The sequence below is a fragment of the Anomaloglossus baeobatrachus genome, chromosome 3 (genome assembly GCF_048569485.1).
Source record: "Anomaloglossus baeobatrachus isolate aAnoBae1 chromosome 3, aAnoBae1.hap1, whole genome shotgun sequence".
Classification (NCBI taxonomy): domain Eukaryota; kingdom Metazoa; phylum Chordata; class Amphibia; order Anura; family Aromobatidae; genus Anomaloglossus; species Anomaloglossus baeobatrachus.
The window spans coordinates 361081309-361101985 of NC_134355.1; the positions used below are offsets into that span (position 1 = coordinate 361081309).

Sequence of the window (20677 nt, forward strand, 5' to 3'; positions counted from 1 at the left end):
CTACCCTTCGGCCTTGCCACCGCACCAAGGGTCCTCACCAAAGTCATGGTGGCCGCCATGAGCGTCCTTCGCACCAGGGGAGTAGTCGTTCTTCCTTACTTGGACGACCTCCTCATCAAGGCCCCCTCCTTCCGCGACTGCTCAACCAGCGTACAGATCACTGTGGACACCCTATCCTGCTTAGGGTGGCTAGTCAATCTGGACAAATCATCCCCGATCCCATCACGATCCATCACCTTCCTGGGCATGTCCCTGGACACCCGTCGGGGCTTGATCCTTCTCCCTCAGGACAAGGCCATCGCTCTTCAACGAGTGGTACGCTGCCTTCTATGTCCTCCGTCTCACTCCATTCGATTCAGCATGAAAGTGCTCGGCTGGATGGTGGCGGCTATGGAAGCAGTACCCTTTGCTCAACTGCACCTCCGCCCACTGCAGCTAGCCCTTCTAGCGGGCTGGGACAAGAGCCCCTTCTCCCTGGACAGACATCTTCACCTGACGCCTTCAGTCAGGTACGCACTCCGCTGGTGGCTTCGGTCCTCATCCCTATCGAAGGGGAGATCTTTTCTCCCAGTGAACTGGCTGGTCCTGACCACGGACGCCAGCCTCCTAGTGTACCGGCACCACACTGCTCAAGGACGTTGGACACCCCAGGACTCTTTCCTACCCATAAACATCCTGGAACTCCGCGCGATCTTCCTTGCGCTCAGAGCGTTCTGCCCTCTGCTAGCGGGTCGTCAGATTCGAGTCCAATCGGACAATGCGACAGCTGTAGCCTATATCAATCGGCAGGGGGGCACCCGCAGCAAAGCGGCTTATCTCGAGGCCCACAAGATCCTCAGCTGGGCCTAGTCGACGGGATCAGTGATATCAGCGGTACACATACCGGGGGTAGAGAACTGGGCAGCAGACTTTCTAAGTCGCCAAGGCCTGGCCGCCGGAGAATGGTCTCTCCACCCAGATGTGTTTCTACACATCTGCACTCGCTGGGGCACACCAGACGTGGACCTAATGGCCTCAAGGTTGAATGCAAAGGTACCCGCGTTCATAGCCAGGTCACGCGACCCGCAGTCCATCGGCGCAGATGCTCTAGTCTGCTCCTGGCACCACTTCCGCCTGCCTTATATATTTCCACCTCTACCGTTGCTGCCGCGGGTAATCAGGAAGATCAAGGCAGAGGGAGTCCCGGTGATACCGATAGCACCGGACTGGCCCAGGCGCGCCTGGTACGCCGAATTAGTACAAATGCTCACAGACGCACCGTGGCGCCTTCCAGACATCCCAGACTTGATGACCCAAGGGCTCATTTCCCATCAGAACTCCAGAGCCCTGAAGCTGACGGCATGGCCATTGAGACCTGGGTATTAACAAGAGCGGGATTCTCCCCCGCGGTTATTTTCACCATGATCTGCGCCAAAAAGTCTGCTTCATCCCGCATTTACCACCGTACGTGGAAAATCTTCCTTTCATGGTGCAGGGAAACTAACGTCCAGCCTATGCCTCTGGCCATCCCCAGAATTCTCGACTTTCTACAGTCTGGTTTGCAAGCGGGGTTGGCTCTCAGTTCCCTTAAAGGGCAGGTCTCAGCGCTCTCAATCTTCTACCAATGCCGCCTGGCTCAAAATCCGCAAGTCAAGACCTTCCTCCAGGGCGTTTCCCATTTAGTACAAACGGCCGCTGGAACCATGGGACCTCAACCTCGTTCTGGACGGTCTGCAGAGGTCTCCCTTTGAACCCCTCAAGAAATCCTCCCTTGCTCTTCTATCCTGGAAGGTAACATTCCTGGTGGCAATTACGTCCATCAGTCGGGTTTCTGAGCTAGCAGCACTTTCTTTATCGTTCCTTTGGGAGACCCAGACCATGGTGTTTAGCTTCTGCCGCCGGAGGACACACAAAGTACTACACTTAAAAGTGTAGCTCCTCTCTCTGAGCTTATACACCCCCTGGTAGCCAGTCCTAGCCAGTTTATCGCTTTGTGTTCAGGAGGTCATACAAACACACATGCATTCTCATCTGATTGTTTGACTTTTGGAAAGAGTTTGAAGAAAAGCGGGTCCATGTCTGGACTCCAAGCATGTCCCTTCTCACCCCACTGTGTCGGCGGTGTTGTTAAGGTTGATTTACAAGGCTGAAGCCTTACATGCCGCACTCCTTCACCATCCCTTCTGGGCTCTGGCTTGAAGTGGGAGCCAGCACGGTCTCCATGCCTGGCAGGAGTCCGGTCTCCATCCACAGCCCCTTGAGGATTCTGTTGGACCGGAGCACTCATCCCCAGGGACATGGCCCTGCGTCTCAGCAGCTAAGTACCTGAGACGTTTATGTTGGGGGTCCCGGTTCTTTATTGTAAGGGGAGAGTATGCTGTATATGATTGTTTTTAACTTTTCCGGCGGGTTCTCCAGCTTTTGCCTGAGAACCGCGCTGATGGTGCCTGCTTGTCGGCCTCGCCGCTTAAATTTAGGCCCCGGCTTCGCGGGAGGCCTAGTTTCGTTTTCCTGCCCTCGCATGTCACTCATGCAGAGGGACAGGTTCGGCTCCTCCCGGCGGCCGTTCTACACAGGGGAGGGACACTCCCCACTGCTGGGGCGTCCCTCCTTCCCGGCAGGTCTCTATAGCCCTCCAGTTCCCGCTCTTTTATAAAAACACCCCTAGTCCCGCCCCCTCCATTTCTCAGGCAGAGTTCACTCTGCTCTGGGACATCCTGCATTCTGCATCTCTGCTGAGGTGCTGCGCTCTGGGGGACCGGGCTTCGGGATCTGGAGGGCACACAACACCGCGCTCAGCGGTCTGGTAAGCCACAGCCGGTCTCCGGTTGTGGACCTCTGTATATTCTCCCTGGGGTTCATTCTCTGCAAAGCCCCTACTCCAGCAGCATGTCTCACACAAGGAGCAAGGCTCCAAAGCTTTATTCTGCATGCACTGCATGTAAGCTCCTGCTGCCTGAGCCGAGCATTTATCCACACTGTGATGGTTGCTCTAACTTGGCGGTGCCACAGCCTGGAGTCTCACCCCCAGTGGTCTCTCAGGCTGCTGCTGCACCTGTGATTGAACCCCCGGCCTGGGTAGAGTCCTATTCTAGGTCCATATCCCAGTCATTTGCTGAGTCCATGGGACTTTTGTCCAGGACTTTGATGAATATGCATCAGCCCCCCTCTCAGGGTGCCTCTAATACTCTTGACAGAGGACTCCTATCCTCTGACCTCCGTCCATCAGAGCTCACGTAGGATTCATCATCTGATCCCAGACCCCGTCCTTCTAAGAGAAGGCGCAGGGTTTCCTCCCCCTCCCCATCCCACGGCTCTGTCTCAAGAGCTGACTCTCAAGATGAGGAGGATGCTCTCACTGGGGGCTCGGAGGCTATGTATCCCATCGATTTCTCTGAGGGTGACTCAGATCTTAGTGATTTGATTGCTTCTATTAATTCTGTGCTGGATCTCAATCCGCCAGTATCAGAGGAGCAACTCTCTTTGGCAGAAAAACATCAGTTTACCTCGCCTAAGAGAGTGAAGAGTGTGTTCTTTAACCACTCCAGTTTTCAGACCGCTGTGACCAAACCCAGGGCCTGCCCTGACAAACGCTTTCCAAAGCGTGGTTCTGATGACCGGTTTCCATTTCCACCTGAGGTGGTCAAGGAGTGGTCTCACTCCCCAAAGGTAGACCCTCCGGTGTCTAGGCTATCAGCCCGGACCGTTGTGTCGGTGGCTGACGGCATCTCACTTAAGGATTCCACTGACCGTCAGATTGACCTTCTGGCCAAATCTGTGTACGAAGCTGCGGGGGCCGCGTTTTCCCCGACTTTTGCAGCAGTGTGGGCTCTCAAAGCCATCTCTGCTTCTCTAGAGGAGATGCATTCCCTCACCAGGGAATCTATGCCTGAGATGGTTGCCTTAACTGCTCAGGCTTCAGCCTTTTCATCTTATGCCATGTCTGCCATGCTAGAGGCTGCTCACCGCACTGCGGTGGCTTCAGCTAATTCTCTTGTTATCCGCAGGATTTTGTGGCTTCGAGAGTGGAAGGCAGATGCTTCGTCCAAGAAGTTTCTTGCTGAGCTCCCTTTTGCTGGTTCACGGCTGTTTGGTGAACAGCTGGATGAAATCATTAAAGAAGCTACTGGCGGGAAGAATACTTCCATGCCACAAACTAAGACCAGGAAACCCGCCCAGGGTAGGAATCAATCGAGGTTTCGTTCCTTTCGTTCCTCCAACTGGTCATCCTCTAAACCTTCCGCCTCGTCCGCTAACTCAGCCAAGGATCAGAAATCCAACTGGCGCCCAAAAGCGCGTCCGCAGAAGACCGCAGGAGGTTTTGCCACTAAGGCAGCTTCCTCATGACTCTCGGCCCGCTCCAGCCACGTCCTTAGTCGGTAGCAGGCTCTCCCACTTTGGCGCCGCTTGGTTAAAGCAGGTCTCCGATCAGTGGGTGAGAGACATCATATCTCACAGCTACAGGATAGAATTCTCTTCCAGCCCTCCAAACAGATTTTTTCTCTCAACTCCCCCCTGCTCCAAGGCCGCCGCCTTATCGCAGGCTGTGGCGTCCTTGCAGGCAAACGGAGTGATTGTCCCAGTTCCCGCTCAGGAACGGTTCAGAGGTTTTTACTCAAATCTCTTCCTAGTTCCAAAAAAGGACGGTACCTTCCGGCCCATCCTGGATCTCAAGCTTCTCAACAAGCATGTCCGGGTGCGGCATTTTCTCATGGAGTCTCTGCAATCAGTCATTGCCTCAATGACCCAAGGAGATTTCCTAGCATCCATCGACATCAGAGATGCCTATCTACATGTGCCAATCGCAGTGTCACATCAGCGTTGGCTACGTTTTGCAATAGGAGAGGATCATTTCCAATTCGTGGCTCTCCCCTTCGGGTTAGCCACGGCCCCTCGGGTATTCACCAAGGTCATGGCGGCAGTGATTGCGGTCCTGCACCTCCAGGGGTTAGCAGTGCTTCCTTATCTAGACGACCTTCTGGTCAAGGGTCCATCCAGCGCAGACTGTCAGCGGAGTGTTTCGCTCACTCTCGCCACCCTAGCCCAATTCGGGTGGATTGTCAATCTTCCCAAATGCACTCTGACTCCGACCCAGAGTCTCACGTACCTAGGGATGCAGTTCGAGACTTTGCCGGCACTTGTGAAGTTGCCCTTAAACAAACAGTCTCTCCGGCTAGCGGTGCGCTCTCTCCTGAGGCCCCCGCCGTTATTCCCTCAGGCGCCTGATGCAGGTGCTGGATCAAATGGTGGCTTCCATGGAGGCGGTTCCCTTTGCCCAGTTCCATCTGCGTCCTCTGCAGCTGGACATTCTCCGCTGTTGGGCCAAGCGGCCTTCCTCCTTACAGAGGTTAGTGGCTCTGTCGCCACGGACCAGGAGCTCTCTTCAGTGGTGGCTTCGACCCCTCTCCCTGTCCCAAGGGCGCTCCTTCCTGGCTCCGTCCTGGGTGATTCTCACCACGGATGCCAGCCTATCCGGCTGGGGAGCGGTACATCTCCACCACAGAGCTCAGGGCATTTGGACTCTGTCCGAGTCAGCCCTTTCAATCAATGTGCTGGAAACCAGAGCTGTGCTTCTAGCTCTCCTAGCCTTTCACCACCTGTTGGCGGGCAGGCACATTCGAGTTCAGTCAGACAACGCGACAGCGGTTGCCTATATCAATCACCAAGGCGGGACACGCAGCCGCCTGGCAATGTTGGAGGTCCAACGCATTCTTCAATGGGCGGAGGACTCCAAGTCCACCATATCCGCAGTCCACATCCCTGGCGTAGAAAACTGGGAGGCGGATTATCTCAGCCGTCAATCCGTGGACAGTGGCGAGTGGTCTCTGCACCCGGCAGTGTTTCAGTCAATCTGCCGCAAGTGGGGCACTCCGGACGTGGACCTAATAGCATCCCGTCACAACAGCAAGGTTCCGGTTTACGTGGCTCGCTCCCACGATCCTCAGGCCTTCGCCGCGGACGCTCTGGTTCAAGACTGGTCCCAGTTTCGTCTGTCCTACGTGTTTTCCCCCTCTAGCTCTCTTGCCCAGAGTCCTGCGCAAGATCAGAATGGAGGGCCGTCGAGTCATCCTCATTGCACCGGACTGGCCCAGGCGAGCTTGGTATCCCGACCTGCTCCAACTGTCCGTGGAGATGCCGTGGCATCTTCCGGACCGTCCAGATCTGCTCTCGCAAGGTCCGTTTTTCCGCCCGAATTCTGCGGCACTCAAATTGACGGCGTGGCTCTTGAGTCCTGGATTTTGACGGCTTCTGGTATTCCTCCTGAAGTCATCTCCACTATGACTCGGGCCCGTAAGTCTTCCTCCGTCAGGATCTATCACAGGACTTGGAAAATTTTCCTGGCCTGGTGTCGCTCTTCCGGCCATTCTCCTTGGCCATTCTCGTTGCCGACCCTTCTGTCTTTTTTACAGTCCGGTCTGCAGCTAGGACTGTTCCTCAACTCTCTGAAGGGACAAGTCTCAGCTCTATCAGTGCTGTTCCAGCGGCGTCTCGCCCGGCTGGCTCAGATCCGCACCTTTATGCAAGGTGCATCTCACATCATTCCGCCTTATCGGCGGCCCTTGGATCCCTGGGACCTTAACTTGGTCCTCACGGTATTGCAGAAACCCCCCTTTGAGCCTCATAGGGAGGTTTCTTTGTATCGTCTTTCTCAAAAGGTGGCCTTTCTAGTTGCCATAACTTATCTCAGGAGAGTCTCTGATTTGGCTGCACTCTCCTCGGAGTCACCTTTTTTTGTTTTTTCACCAAGACAAGGTAGTTCTCCGTCCGACCCCGGACTTTCTTCCTAAGGTGGTCTCTCCCTTCCACCTTAACCAGGATATTTCCTTGCCTTCCTTCTGTCCGGCCCCTGTTCATCGCTTTGAGAAAGCGCTGCATACTCTAGATCTGGTACGTGCTCTCCGGATTTATGTGGCTCGCACCGCTGCGCTTAGACGGTGCACTCTCTTTTTGTGCTAACCACAGGGCGGCGCAAGGGTCTCTCTGCTTCTAAGCCGACCTTGGCCTGTTGGATTAGATCGACCATTTCGGACGCCTACCAGAGTACTCAGGTGCCTACCCCGTCGGGGATTAAAGCACACTCGACCAGAGCTGTCGGTGCCTCTTGGGCTTTTAGGCACCAGGCTACGGCTCAACAAGTCTGTCAGGCTGCCACTTGGACTAGCCTGCATACCTTTTCGAAGCACTACCAAGTGCATGCTCATGCTTCGGCAGATGCGAGCTTGGGCAGACGCATCCTTCAGGCGGCTGTCGCCCACTTGTGAAGTTAGGCTCCGCCTACTTCTTAGTTTTTTCTGTTTATTCCCACCCAGGGACAGCTTTGGAACGTCTCATGGTCTGGGTCTCCCAAAGGAACGATAAAGAAAAAGAGAATTTTGTTACTTACCGTAAATTCTTTTTCTTATAGTTCCGTATTGGGAGACCCAGCTTTCCTCCCTGTTGCCTGTTGGCAATTTTCTTGTTCCGTGTGTTATCACCGGCTGTTGTCGTGGACAGAGTCTCTGGTTGTTCCGGTTCTTACTCAGTTCTACTTGTGGGTGGCTATTCTCCTTCAGCTTTTGCACTAAACTGGCTAGGACTGGCTACCAGGGGGTGTATAAGCTCAGAGGGAGGAGCTACACTTTTAAGTGTAGTACTTTGTGTGTCCTCCGGAGGCAGAAGCCAAACACCCATTGTCTGGGTCTCCCAATACGGAACTATAAGAAAAAGAATTTACGGTAAGTAACAAAATTCTCTTTTTCTTGCCGCAAGCCTTTTCTGATCTTTCACCCGGACAAGGTGGTTCTGCGCCCCCTTCCGGTTTAACTTCCAAAGGTTCTTACCCCGTTTCATTTGAATGAGGACATTGTTCTGCCTTCCTTTTGTCCACACCCGGTTCATAGGGTGGAAAGGTCTCTGCATTCGTTAAACCTCGTCAGAGCTCTCAGATATTACATATCCAGGACAGCCCCCTTTAGGAAAACGGACCCTTTGTTCGTCATTCATGAGGGGCCTAAGAAGGGACAGACAGCTTCAAAGGCGACTCTGGCTCGCTGGATTCGCTCTGCAATCCATGAAGTCTACTGCTTGCAACTCAAGCCCATTCTAGTTGGACTGCGGGCTCATTCCACGTGAGCAGTTGGCGCTTCGTGGGCCATTCGGCATCAGGCTTCAGTGGAACAGGTGTGTAAGGTTACGACCTGGTCTAGCCTACATACGTTTTCAAAGCATTACAGAGTCCATACCCAGGTTTCAACTGAGGCAAATCTGGGTAGGAAAATTCTGCAAACGGCAGTAGAGCACCTCTCTCAGTAGGCGCTCCAGGCTGTCTGGGACTGGTTCCTAGTCCTTGGGTTGTGTTGTCTTCTTTTGTTTCCCACCCATGGACTGCTTTAGGGCGTCCCATGGTCCTGTGTCCCCCAATGAGGCATCAGAGAAAAACGGATTTTTGTGTACTCACCGTAAAATCGTTTTCTCATAGCCATCATTGGGGGACACAGCACCCACCCTATTGCCCTGTTGGGCCTTGGTTCTCTCAGTACCTTATTTGGTTATGACTCTTCTTTTCTCATGTTCCTCTGTTGAGAAGGTTTTACTGTTTTTTTTCTCCTACTGCTTGTGTACTAAAACTGAGGTTGCCTGGCCCGGCCAGGGGGTGTATACTGCAGAGGAGGAGCTATGCTTTTTGCATCTACTTAGTGTCCTCCTATGGATAGGCAGCATAACACCCATGGTCCTGTGTCCCCCAATGATGGCTAAGAGAAAACGATTTTACGGTGAGTACACAAAAATCCGTTTTTTTTTCCTGGTGATAATGAATACATGAGATCACAGTGATAGGTAGGGCACACATCAATATTTAACATATTAATTTGTCAAATCTGAATTTTTTTTATTTCTTTCTACAGAAGATCAAGATGATAAATCTAGCAGTGAGGAGGATGACCTTGATAAACAGATGGGAGATCTTGGTGATGCTGATGCAGACAAACTTGATGAACGGCTTTGGGGAGATGATGAGGATGAGGATGACAATGATGGGGACAGCGATAAAGCAGAAGAGACTGGACCAGGGATGGATATGGTGAGCTTATAATTTGTTGTTCTGTGGGTATAAGACATAAATGCTAAATGTCAAAAATTCCTAAGTGCTGTGTAGATAAAGTTCTTCAACTTGTATTGAACGCAAGGTTTAATTTTTCACATTCTTGGGGATGTAAACTTGTATATACCTAGTCCTGCTCTAATCTGAGAAAAATACAATCGAGTCCACTCTAGCAATATGAGCTAAGATAATACAACGTGTTAGTCTGAGGCCTACAGAACATTGCCCAGAGAGATCCTGGACAAATGGTGGAGAATGGAAACAAATCGTATTAATTAGATCAGTTATACTTTACATTTATTTGATGATTAAGCATTACTTAGATGAAAATTGTTTATATAGCAAACCTTTTTAAGTATGTTTACAGTCAAGTAAACAAGGAAAATCTAAATATATGGATGACCTTTGTACATGTTAATCCCAATACCAGTTACTCGTGACCTTGTGTTTCAGGAGACCAAGATCTCGGATGCACTACTGAGGAATGAGCACACTATATATACCCCAGTATAAAATATATTCCTCAACTGTAGTTAGTTGTTTTTTTTCCCCCTTGACTGCTACACTAAAATATCAGCTTTTACAATGTCAAGTATATTTTCTACATTGTGAACCTAAAAACTGTTATTTTGATGTAACAGTAAAAAAAATAATCATTGACTTTTGAACTACTGCGTGTATTGAACTCACATAAATCAAGCAGAATACCATATAAGCAGCTTAAAGGGAAGGTATCGCAGATTTTTATTTTTGTATTAAAAATAGTGATTATGAAATCAAGTATTTCTAATACAAAATGAAAATCGCAGCTTATTTAGTTTTTATGTAATTCTTATTTTACTGGAGGCACTGGGGGCTGCCATGCTGGATTTGCCGTGTAACAACAGTAACTCCTTCCTTTACGGCAGCCCCTGTGCATAGACTCTGATAGTCGGGGTCCGACCCCATGAAGTACGTTACAGTGGGCGTCTGCTGTGACCTGGACGCGCCCCCTGGGCTGTCCAGAACACAACAGAGGGAGGAGTTCAGCGCCATTATTGTGGAGCTCACAGCGTGTGCTGTTTGCTCCACTTTACCCCTGTCACCCGCCGGGATGTGTGAGTACGGTCCGCCTCCCCTCCCCTCCACTCGTTACTGTCTCCATTGGCATCCCATCCCTCCGTTCTCCCCAGCCCCTGCTCTGCCCCAGCTACTGACGCCGCCCCACCCCCCTCCCTCCGTTCTTTCAAGTCCCCGCTCTGCCCGCTGCCGCAGCTCCCCCAGCCCTGCCCGCCGCTGCTGTGTGTGTGTGCGTGTGTGTGTGTGTGTGTGTGTCAGTGTCACAAGGTCCCCATCAGGGGTGATTGTGAGTGTGTGTCGGCTCTTGCGATGCTGTGCAGTGAGCTTCCAGGACCTGCGAGAGGATCACATGGGAAGCATGTGATATCTCCGGATATTGTGAGTGTGTGCGCGCGATTGTACAGGTATGTGCGATATCGTGAGTGTGTGTGAGTGTGTGCGATCGGATGTGTGAGTGTATGCGATCGGATGTGTGAGTGTATGCGATCGGATGTGTGAGTGTATGCGATCGGATGTGTGAGTGTATGCGATCGGATGTGTGAGTGTATGCGATCGGATGTGTGAGTGTATGCGATCGGATGTGTGAGTGTATGCGATCGGATGTGTGAGTGTATGCGATCGGATGTGTGAGTGTATGCGATCGGATGTGTGAGTGTATGCGATCGGATGTGTGAGTGTATGCGATCGGATGTGTGAGTGTATGCGATCGGATGTGTGAGTGTATGCGATCGGATGTGTGAGTGTATGCGATCGGATGTGTGAGTGTATGCGATCGGATGTGTGAGTGTATGCGATCGGATGTGTGAGTGTATGCGATCGGATGTGTGAGTGTATGCGATCGGATGTGTGAGTGTATGCGATCGGATGTGTGAGTGTATGCGATCGGATGTGTGAGTGTATGCGATCGGATGTGTGAGTGTATGCGATCGGATGTGTGAGTGTATGCGATCGGATGTGTGAGTGTATGCGATCGGATGTGTGAGTGTATGCGATCGGATGTGTGAGTGTATGCGATCGGATGTGTGAGTGTATGCGATCGGATGTGTGAGTGTATGCGATCGGATGTGTGAGTGTATGCGATCGGATGTGTGAGTGTATGCGATCGGATGTGTGAGTGTATGCGATCGGATGTGTGAGTGTATGCGATCGGATGTGTGAGTGTATGCGATCGGATGTGTGAGTGTATGCGATCGGATGTGTGAGTGTATGCGATCGGATGTGTGAGTGTATGCGATCGGATGTGTGAGTGTATGCGATCGGATGTGTGAGTGTATGCGATCGGATGTGTGAGTGTATGCGATCGGATGTGTGAGTGTATGCGATCGGATGTGTGAGTGTATGCGATCGGATGTGTGAGTGTAAGCGATCGGATGTGTGAAATGTCGGCCGGACGCAGGGGAGGATGGCATGCAGCACAGCTGCCTGGAGCGCCCACCGGAGGTCACAGCGAGGAATGAAGTGTGTGTGTGTGGCACAAGGTCCCCATCAGGGGTGATTGTGTGTGTGTGTGTGTGTGGCACAAGGTCCCCATCAGGGGCGATTGTGTGTGTGTAGCACAAGGTCCCCATCAGGGTTGATTGTGTGTGTGTGTGTGTGTGTGTGTAGCACAAGGTCCCCATCAGGGGTGATTGTGTGTGTGTGTAGCACAAGGTCCCCATCCGGGTTGATTGTGTGTGTGTGTGTGTGTGTGTGTGTGTGTGTGTAGCACAAGGTCCCCATCAGGGGTGATTGTGTATGTGTGTGTGTGTGTGTGGCACAAGGTCCCCATCAGGGGTGATTGTGTGTGTGTGTGCGCGCGCGCCACTGCATGTGAGTACCTGTGTGTGTACCGGTGATACTGTCTACAGGGTTGTGTATCTAATCCTCTCCTGTGTGATACTGTCTGTACGGCTGTGTATCTAATCCTATCCTGTGTGATACTGTCTGCTGAGCTGTGTATCTAATCCTATTGTGTGATACTGTCTGCTCAGCTATGTATCTAATCCTATCCTGTGTGATGTCTGCAAAGCTGTGTATCTAATCCTCTGCTGTGTGATATGGTCTGCACGGCTGTGTATCTAATCCTATCCTGTGTGATACTGTCTGCAGAGCCGTGTATCTAATCCTATCGTGTCATACTGTCTGCTGAGCTGTGTATCTAATCATGTCCGGTGTGATACTGTCTGCTGAGCTGTGTATCTAATCCTCTCCTGTGTGATACTGTCTGCTGAGCTGTGTATCTAATCCTATCCTGTGTGATACTGTCTGCAGAGCTGTGTATCTAATCCTATCCTGTGTGATACTGTCTGCTGAGCCGTATATCTAATTTTATCCTGTGTGATACTGTCTGCTGAGCTGTGTATCTAATACCTTCCTCTTTAACCATTTTTCACCATATTTGCTTCCCTGGCCGTATAGCTATCACGGACTACTATACATATTAAGCAGTTTCCACTGATGATTTATACTGTTATATAATTTTTGAAGGGTGAATCGGAGCTGGTTGCTAAAGACGACAACCCAAATGGAGATCAGGGAAAAGATCAGAAGCAGAACCAAAAAGAGGAGACCATAGAGGAAAAAGGGGAGGAAAATCGCAAAGACAAAATTCATGAGCAAATTGATGAGGTAAGTCCAAATTATAGTAACCCCAAATTCAAGCCTGTCACAACACTTCTATTTAGTTGCCTTCATACAGTATATCACAAAATTGAGTACACCCCTCACATTTTTGTAAATATTTTATTTTATGTTTTCATTGGACAACACTGAAGACATTACACTTTGATACGATGTAAAGTAAGTAGTGTACAGCTTGTATAACAGTGTAAACTTGGTGTGCCCTCTAAAATGCCACAACACAGCCATTAATGTCTAAACACTAAACAGCGGACTACAAAATTGAGTACATTTCTAGATGAAAATGGACAAATTTGGCCCAAGTGACAATATTTTGCGTGGTCACTATTGATGCATGAGTATAGTAACCACTGCTCAATACTTGATTGAGCATTGGTGTGCTTGGGTACATTCATTATTTTGTCGAGTATTGCAGGTGCATAAGCGCGATGCTAGAGTCCCGTCCCTACATATTTCACGGCTGTTAGCCAATCAACATGCGTTGATTGCCTGCCCTACACTGTAATGCCGTATCCATGTTGGCTACTGGCATTATTGTGATTGGCCGGCCATATCGCGTCAGCAACCTACTCGCCTCTGTAATTAGTTCAGGGTGAGTTGATTTATGCAGGAGAACTTGGATTAGAGCAGACATATTGGCAGTGTTTAATCGCTATTATAGTAATTGTATACCGCTGCTGCACCATTAAAACAAAAGTCCTTTTCAGGGCTACATACTGTCCTTTCTCTAGTAAAACTGACAATGATGGTGGAGGAGGAAATATTCTTTCCTGTATAATGACTAGTATATATGGCAAAATTAAAAAAAACAAAAAAAAAAACAACAAAAAATGCCTTCTCTAGCCCTTAGTAGCCGGGCCATCTCTCACTGTAGTTCCCCTTAGTTTATGACTACAGTAGATGACACAGTAGAAGGCAAATAATACTTCATCCACCAGGAGTCACCGGTAAAGGTAATCTTAACATTTTACTATCGTGTCTGACTATGTGGTGTGTGTGTGACATGGTCAGACATCTTGTTTAAGGGGAACCTGTCACCAGTTTTATGGCCTATAAGCTGCGGCCAACACCAGTGGGCTCTTATATACAGCATTCTAACATGCTGTATATAAGAGCGCAGGCCGCTATGAGAACATAAAAAACACTTCATAATACTCGCCTAAACCGGTCGCTGTGGTGCTGGCTGGCCCGGTGGGCGGCGCTGTTCTCCGGGGCCTGCGCTTCCTCTCTCTGCCATCTTCTCCATCCTTTGAAGCCTGTCTGCATGACGAGTCCACGTCATACACACTCGCCGGCACCGAGGTCCTGAGCAGACGCTCTTTGATCTGCCCTGCTCAGGAGATATGTAATTGCATGGATTGGACATGCAGTTTTTTCATTGGGGAATATTTTAGCTGGGGTGTAGTGGGATAGAAGGGCGGGGAAGTAAAAGATTATGTTCAGCTCAATGTGATTCATTGTCAAATTTCATATTTCCTGATAGTCTGTTATGTAATGACTGGACTTTGTTTAAAGGGAACCAACCACCAGGATATTGCTACATAAAGTGAAGACAGTGCCATACTGGCACAAGGATGTTGAATCCAAGCATACGTTTTGTTGAAAGATGGGATGCTTGATTGCTGAAAATCTTTAATCAAAGTTTTAGAAATGCACTGCACTTTTGATTGATGTGTGCATCAAGGTTGGGCCTTTGTGGGGTCGGGTGCTAGGTGTATATTCCTCCTCCTGCGACTTGTATTCCATGCCCCCTTTTTTTAATTTAAAATGGTGCCACACCGCTATTGCTGCTGTTGGCAGCAGCAGATGCGCATTGCCACAGTAATTGTCTTCATTAAAATGGAACCATCGTGCGTGCATGCGCATACCGCAATCTACAGCGCCATTATATTGAAGAAACTATGGTGAAGAGTAGTTCTTCCAGCTTGCAACTGATATTGACGATGTGCTCCAAGATGACAATTCAGAGATTGAAGAGGGGGTGCAGTGTGCAGTCAGGAAAATGTACTGACCCTGGCCACAATCACTTGCCTACGTGTCGGTCATTATGTGGACCTTCCCAGTAACTGTATTGGTCAGGGCTCAGGTGAGATAGGACACATGCTGGTGTAAAGCTGAAACGACACACCTGGCAAAATAGTGGTGGCTGAATACCGAGGGACATCTGCCGCCATAACGTTTTAAAAAGCCTCAGTGTCCACAAGCCTAATTGGCAATATCTCCAGTGTGAGCAGTCTGGAAATGTGCCCGTTTAGTGTTTGGGCCTGTGCGTGGGTGGCTGGGTATTTATGTTTGCGGTCTAAGGACTGGGGTACGTACAGCTCAACGCTGTGCTAGAACAAAGAATTGGACGTGGTTGCTGATGGTGCTTGCGAATGTACAATATGTGCAGGGTGGGAAACATCCACACCTGCGTCCTGGACAAGAGATTGGCAAGCTTGTAGCATGGGGGAAGAGTCAGTGGGGTAACCCGGCACTGATTGTAAACCCTGGAGTTCGGCTCAACTAGCTGGGGGTTTTGCTAATGTGCCTGAACATGCTGGTGTTAGTCAGACTCCTGCTGATCTTGGTATAGCACATGTTGCAAATGACTTATTTTATCGTCTGCACTTTCTTTAAAAAAAAAAAAAAAAAGTACCAGACTGGGGACTACCTAGCCCTTTTCCTGGGAACTTTCTGCAACTGGGTGCTACAAGGAACAGTTGCATGCGTTTTTCTTCTGGCGACCCCACTGCCTCTTCCTGCCTAATGCGGTGCTGCGGATCTCCGCCCAATCTGGGCTGCAGTCCTCGCTCTGCCTGGTACCTGCCCTGGTTGAGTAAGGCTAAGTTCACACATCCTGTGTTTTGCATCAGTCACAATCCGTAGCCTTGAGGAATTACGGAATCCTGCAAAATATTTTGCAGGAATCCTGTATTTCCCCATAGACTTCTATTAGTGACGGATTGCGACTGATGACCCTGCGTTGCATCCGCTGCGTCGCGGTCCGTCGTTTTTGACTGACCGCCGAGCGGGGAGCAACGCAGAATGTAACGTTTTTCGGGCCGTCAAAATTAACGCGCCGCGCAGGAATCCGTCGTCATCCGTCAAGCTTGTAATGCATGTCTATGGTGCTGGATTCCGTCGTAATCCGTCTTACAACGGAATCCAGCGCAGGATTCCGTCATGCTCTACTGAGCATGCCCAGCATGCTTGGCACGCCCACTGGGCTGTCCCAAACACAGACGGATCATGACTGATCCGTCAAAAAACGGACGCACAGCGGATGTAACGGACGCAACTGATCCGTTTTTCCACAGGATTCCTGTGAAAGGAATCCTGTGAAAAACACATCAGTTGCATCAGTTGACATCTTGAAAATGACTGATCCGTTGCTGACGGACCTGACGGATTGAAAACACAGGATGTGTGAACTTAGCCTTAGTGACTTCATCGTCTACCAACTTGTCTTCCTCCTCCGCACTCTGGTCCTCCTGACTTGTTGACTTAACAACATGACTTGTTGGCAACTTTGTCTCATAGTCTAATTTTTGACACATTTATTGCTGTTCCCCACAGTCGTCATCTTCTAACCGTGGATGCTCAAATATTTGGGCATCACTATACACAATGAAACGTGCAGATCGAGAGGCCAGAATAAATAAATGGAAATGTACAGAGCTCCTTTGAGTGTCCGAGTGTAGGATCACTTGTCTCCTGGGACTCCCCATCGTGGTAGGAAGGAGGATCAGGGTGAGAATGTGATTCAAACTCTTGGCTAGTGAGACTGTGTGGAAGACAGGGAGGTGCTGGGAAACATACTGGAAGCATTATTTGCCATCTGACTGACCACCTGTTCATGGCTTCAAGAGTCATGCCTCGCGCCCCCCCGTGCAAAGTGGAACAGATAGCTAGGTCTTATGGATGAGTGTGTATGTTCTGCTCAAGCAGCAGGCACAGTTTCACCTAATCAGCAGCATGTCTCCTTCCCCGTCCCTTATCACACACATTGCACATTTTATATTAGGTATACAATGTATGACTGCAAACTTTCCGATATTAACAGAGAAATGAAAATATATAGCCCTGAAAAGGACTTACTTTTAGGTCGCAGCAGCATATCTATAGGACTGTAAGGTAAAATAACCCTGCCTATATGACGCGAAACCAAAACTATTCCTCCTCCACCAGCTGTCTATCACCCCACCCGTGCCCTCCGCTCTGCTAATGACTTAAAACTGACATCCTCAAAAATTCGAACCTCCCACTCCCGTCTTCAAGATTTCTCACTAGCTGCGCCTATGCTCTGGAACACACTACCAAGAGCAATCCCATTAATTCCTAACATCCACACCTTTAAGCGGGCCCTAAAAACGCATTTCTTTAGACTAGCCTATCACCTCACTGCCCTGATCTAATCTAGTCCCTTTCTGCCCTTCATAAAATTTACTTCCAATTCTTGTCCCCTGTATCTTCTGACTCCATTCCTCTCCATGTACTTTTTTACACTCTGAACCTGTATAAATTCTGGCTGGCGACCGGTCCATGAAGCTGGTTTTGAATCCCCTATTAAATCGATGGCTGGACCATATATGACAAGCTTTTCTTCGGCGCTCCATTGGGAGACCCAGACGATTGGGTGTATAGCTACTGCCTCCGGAGGCCACACAAAGCATTACACTAAAAAGTGTAAGGCCCCTCCCCTTCTGGCTATACACCCCCAGTGGGATCACTGGCTCACCAGTTTTCTGCTTTGTGCGAAGGAGGTCAGACATCCACGCATAGCTCCACTGTTTAGTCAGCAGTAGCTGCTGACTATGTCGGATGGAAGAAAAGAGGGCCCATATAGGGCCCCCAGCATGCTCCCTTCTCACCCCACTTGTGGTTTGTAAGGTTGAGGTACCTATTGCTGGTACGGCGGCTGGAGCCCACATGCTGTTTTCCTTCCACATCCCCCTGAGGGGCTCTGAGGAAGTGGGATCTTACCGGCCCCAAAGCCCTGAGGCCGGGCTCCATCCACAGACCCATTGAACCTGCTGGATACGGAGCTGGGTACCGTTCAGGGACATGGCCCTGCACCATTCAGGTACTCTGTGTCCCCGTACACACAGGCACAGCACACTCCAGACTTGCTGGGTGTGCTAGTGCGCCGGGGACAGTAAAGGGTTACAGTCACTACAGCCTAGCTGAGTGACTTTATGTATGGGGAACTACCGCGCCGGACGCTCCGGGAGCGGCGGCGCGGCTGGGACTTGTAGTGCGCCGGGGACTTAGCGCCGACCGCGCTTTTACGGCGGCGGCGCTTATAAATCCAGTCCCCGGCTTTTGCGGCCTAGCTCCGCTTCGTTCCCGCCCCCACCCTGTCAATCAGGGTAGGGGAGAGACGCTGTACAATCAGCAGCGCCGAGGGCTGGAGCCTTATTTACATGCTCCAGCCCTCTCACTGGACACTGTGGGACGCCGGTTTCCCGCTCTGACTTGGGGGCACGCCCACGGCCCGCCCCCTACTCACACGAGCGGGAGAAGGACGCCGGCAGCCATTCCTGCAGTCCGAGCTGAGAGATCGGACTCTGGGCGACCAGGCACAGGACTAGGGCGACCACACACCCGCTTATAGGCGGGCGGTAAGCGGCACCTGAAGTGCTGACCCCACTAAATACCGCAGTTGTCCATTGGTATTTTTATGCTTACACTGCATAGGTCGCTATTTTTGGCTATATGCCCTCTTAGATGGCGACACATCAGCAGCAGGAAAGCAGGGGTGCTAAGGCACAGGCTTTCTATGCTGCTTGTATGGCATGTACTGAAGTGTTCATGTGTATTTATGCTTGTATGCTATACACTGCACTGTACGGTCGCTAGTCTGGGCTATTTTCGCCTAGAATGACTAGATTACAGCAGCAGAAAAGCAGGGGTGCTGAGGCACAGGTTTTTTCTATGCTGCTTGTATTGCAGGGGTTGCAGTGTTCATTTGTACTTATGCTTGTATGCTATACATTGCACTGTATGGTCGATATTCTGGGCTATATTCCCCTAGATGGCTAGTCTACAGCAGCAGAAAAGCAGGGGTGCCCAGGCACAGGCTTCTATGCTGCTTGTATTGCATGTGCTGCAGTGTTCATTGTACTTTTATGCTGGTATACTATACATTGCATTGTACGGTCGCCATTCTTGGCTATGTCCTAGATGGCTAGTCGGCAGCAGCATATAAGCAACTCAGGCTTTCGATGCTGTTTTTACTGCATGTGATACTGTTCCACGGCACTGAACCCCATTGTGTGCAATGCTCCCCTGGAGCACTTGGTCAGCCGGGGTCTCTACTAGACGTGGCCAAAGGAACCACCTGTCAACCCTGTCCAAGGACAGGGATGGAGTTGCAATGGGATAGAGACTTGCAGTCCGGACAGGCCATGGGCAATCTGGATCATTGCTCCCTGGCCACCCTCATTGGGAATAAAATCGGTGCTCCGGGGGGGTCCCAGGAGGCTCTCTGTATGATGGGGCAGACGTAGCTGATCAGGACTTTGATCCTGACAACGCTCTCAATCCGGATACACCGGATGGTGACGCCATAAGGAATGATCCTATAGCGTCCATCAATGGAATGTTGGATCTTTCTCCCTCAGCTCCCCCAGCGGAGGAGTCAGCTTCACAGCAGGAGAAGTCCCTTTTCAGTAGCTCAAACGTACATTGAGTATTTTTCTGGCCACGCTGACTTCAGAGAAGCAGTCCAGGAACACCACGCTTACCAGATAAGCGTTTTCTCCAAACGTATTAAGGATACATGTTATCCTTTTCCCCCTGACGTGGTCAAGCGTGGGACCCAGGGTCCAAAGGTGGATTCTCCAATCTCCAGGCTTGCGGCTAGAGCTATAGTTGCAGTGGAGATGGGACTTCACTTAAAGATGCCAGACAGATGGACTCTGGTTGAAATCTGTCTATGAGGCTATCGGCGTGTCGGTTGCTCCGGCATTTACAGCCGTATGGGCACCCTAAGCTTTTCAGCTGTTCTTGCACAGCTGGTCTTGAGCATATGTACATTTGTGCCGCAGGGGCGTCCGTAACCTCGCAATGTCTGCATTGCGACTTACCCTATTAATGCTGTCCTGGAAGGACAGTCGAGGTTTCGGTCCTTCCCAAGCTCGGGCAGGTCCCAATTGTCCTCGTCCAAAAGAGCTGAAAAGCCTCAGAGGGGCTCAGTTTCCGGGGGCTCAATCACGCCCAAGGAAGGCAGCCGGAGGAACCGCTACCAAGGCGGTCTCCTCATGACTCTCAGCTCTCTCATCTCTCCGCATCCGCGGTTGATGGCAGACTCGCTCGCCTTTGCGACATTTAGCTGCCACAGGTCACAGACCGGTGGGTGAGGGACATTGTGCCCACGTGCACAGGACAGGGTTCTGTTCTCGTCCTCCGACTCGATTCTTCAGAACGTCCCCACCTCCCCACCGAGCCGATGCTCTTCTGCAGGCAGAAGGAGTGGTAATCCTTGTTCCTCTTCAGGAACAAGACACGGTTTTCCTCCAATCTGGTTGTGGTGCCAAAAAAGGATGGCTCTTCCCGTTCCGTTCTGGACCTAAAACTGCTCAACAAGCACGTGGAGGCCAGGCGGTTCCGGATGAAACCCTCCGCTCCGTCATTGCCTCAATGTCTCAAGGATATTTCCTAGCATCAATAGACATCAAAGATGCTTATCTCCACGTGCCGATTGCTACAGAGCACCAATGTTTTCTACGTTTCGTGATGGGAGACGACCATCTTCAGTTCGTAGCTCTGCCATTCGGTCTGGCGATAGCCCCACGGGTGTTCACCAAGGTCATGGCGGCAGTGGTAGCAGTCTTGCACTCACAGGGACACTCTGTGATCCCTTACTTGGACGATCTACTTGTCAAGGCACCCTCTCAAGAGGCATGCCAACTCAGCCTGAATGTTGCGCTGGAGACTCTCCAGACGTTCGGGTGG

General features: G+C 50.6%; 1 protein-coding gene across 2 annotated transcripts in view; it reads left to right on the forward strand.

Annotated features, from left to right (window-relative positions):
* MDN1 (midasin AAA ATPase 1) overlaps nt 1-20677 on the forward strand; it is a 585757-nt gene that overhangs the window by 501171 nt on the left and 63909 nt on the right. For both annotated transcript variants that reach the window (XM_075340129.1, XM_075340130.1), the window contains exons 86-87: nt 8865-9040; nt 12587-12727. In XM_075340129.1, the coding sequence (XP_075196244.1) occupies nt 8865-9040; nt 12587-12727 (317 nt within the window). The remainder of the gene's footprint in view (nt 1-8864; nt 9041-12586; nt 12728-20677) is intronic.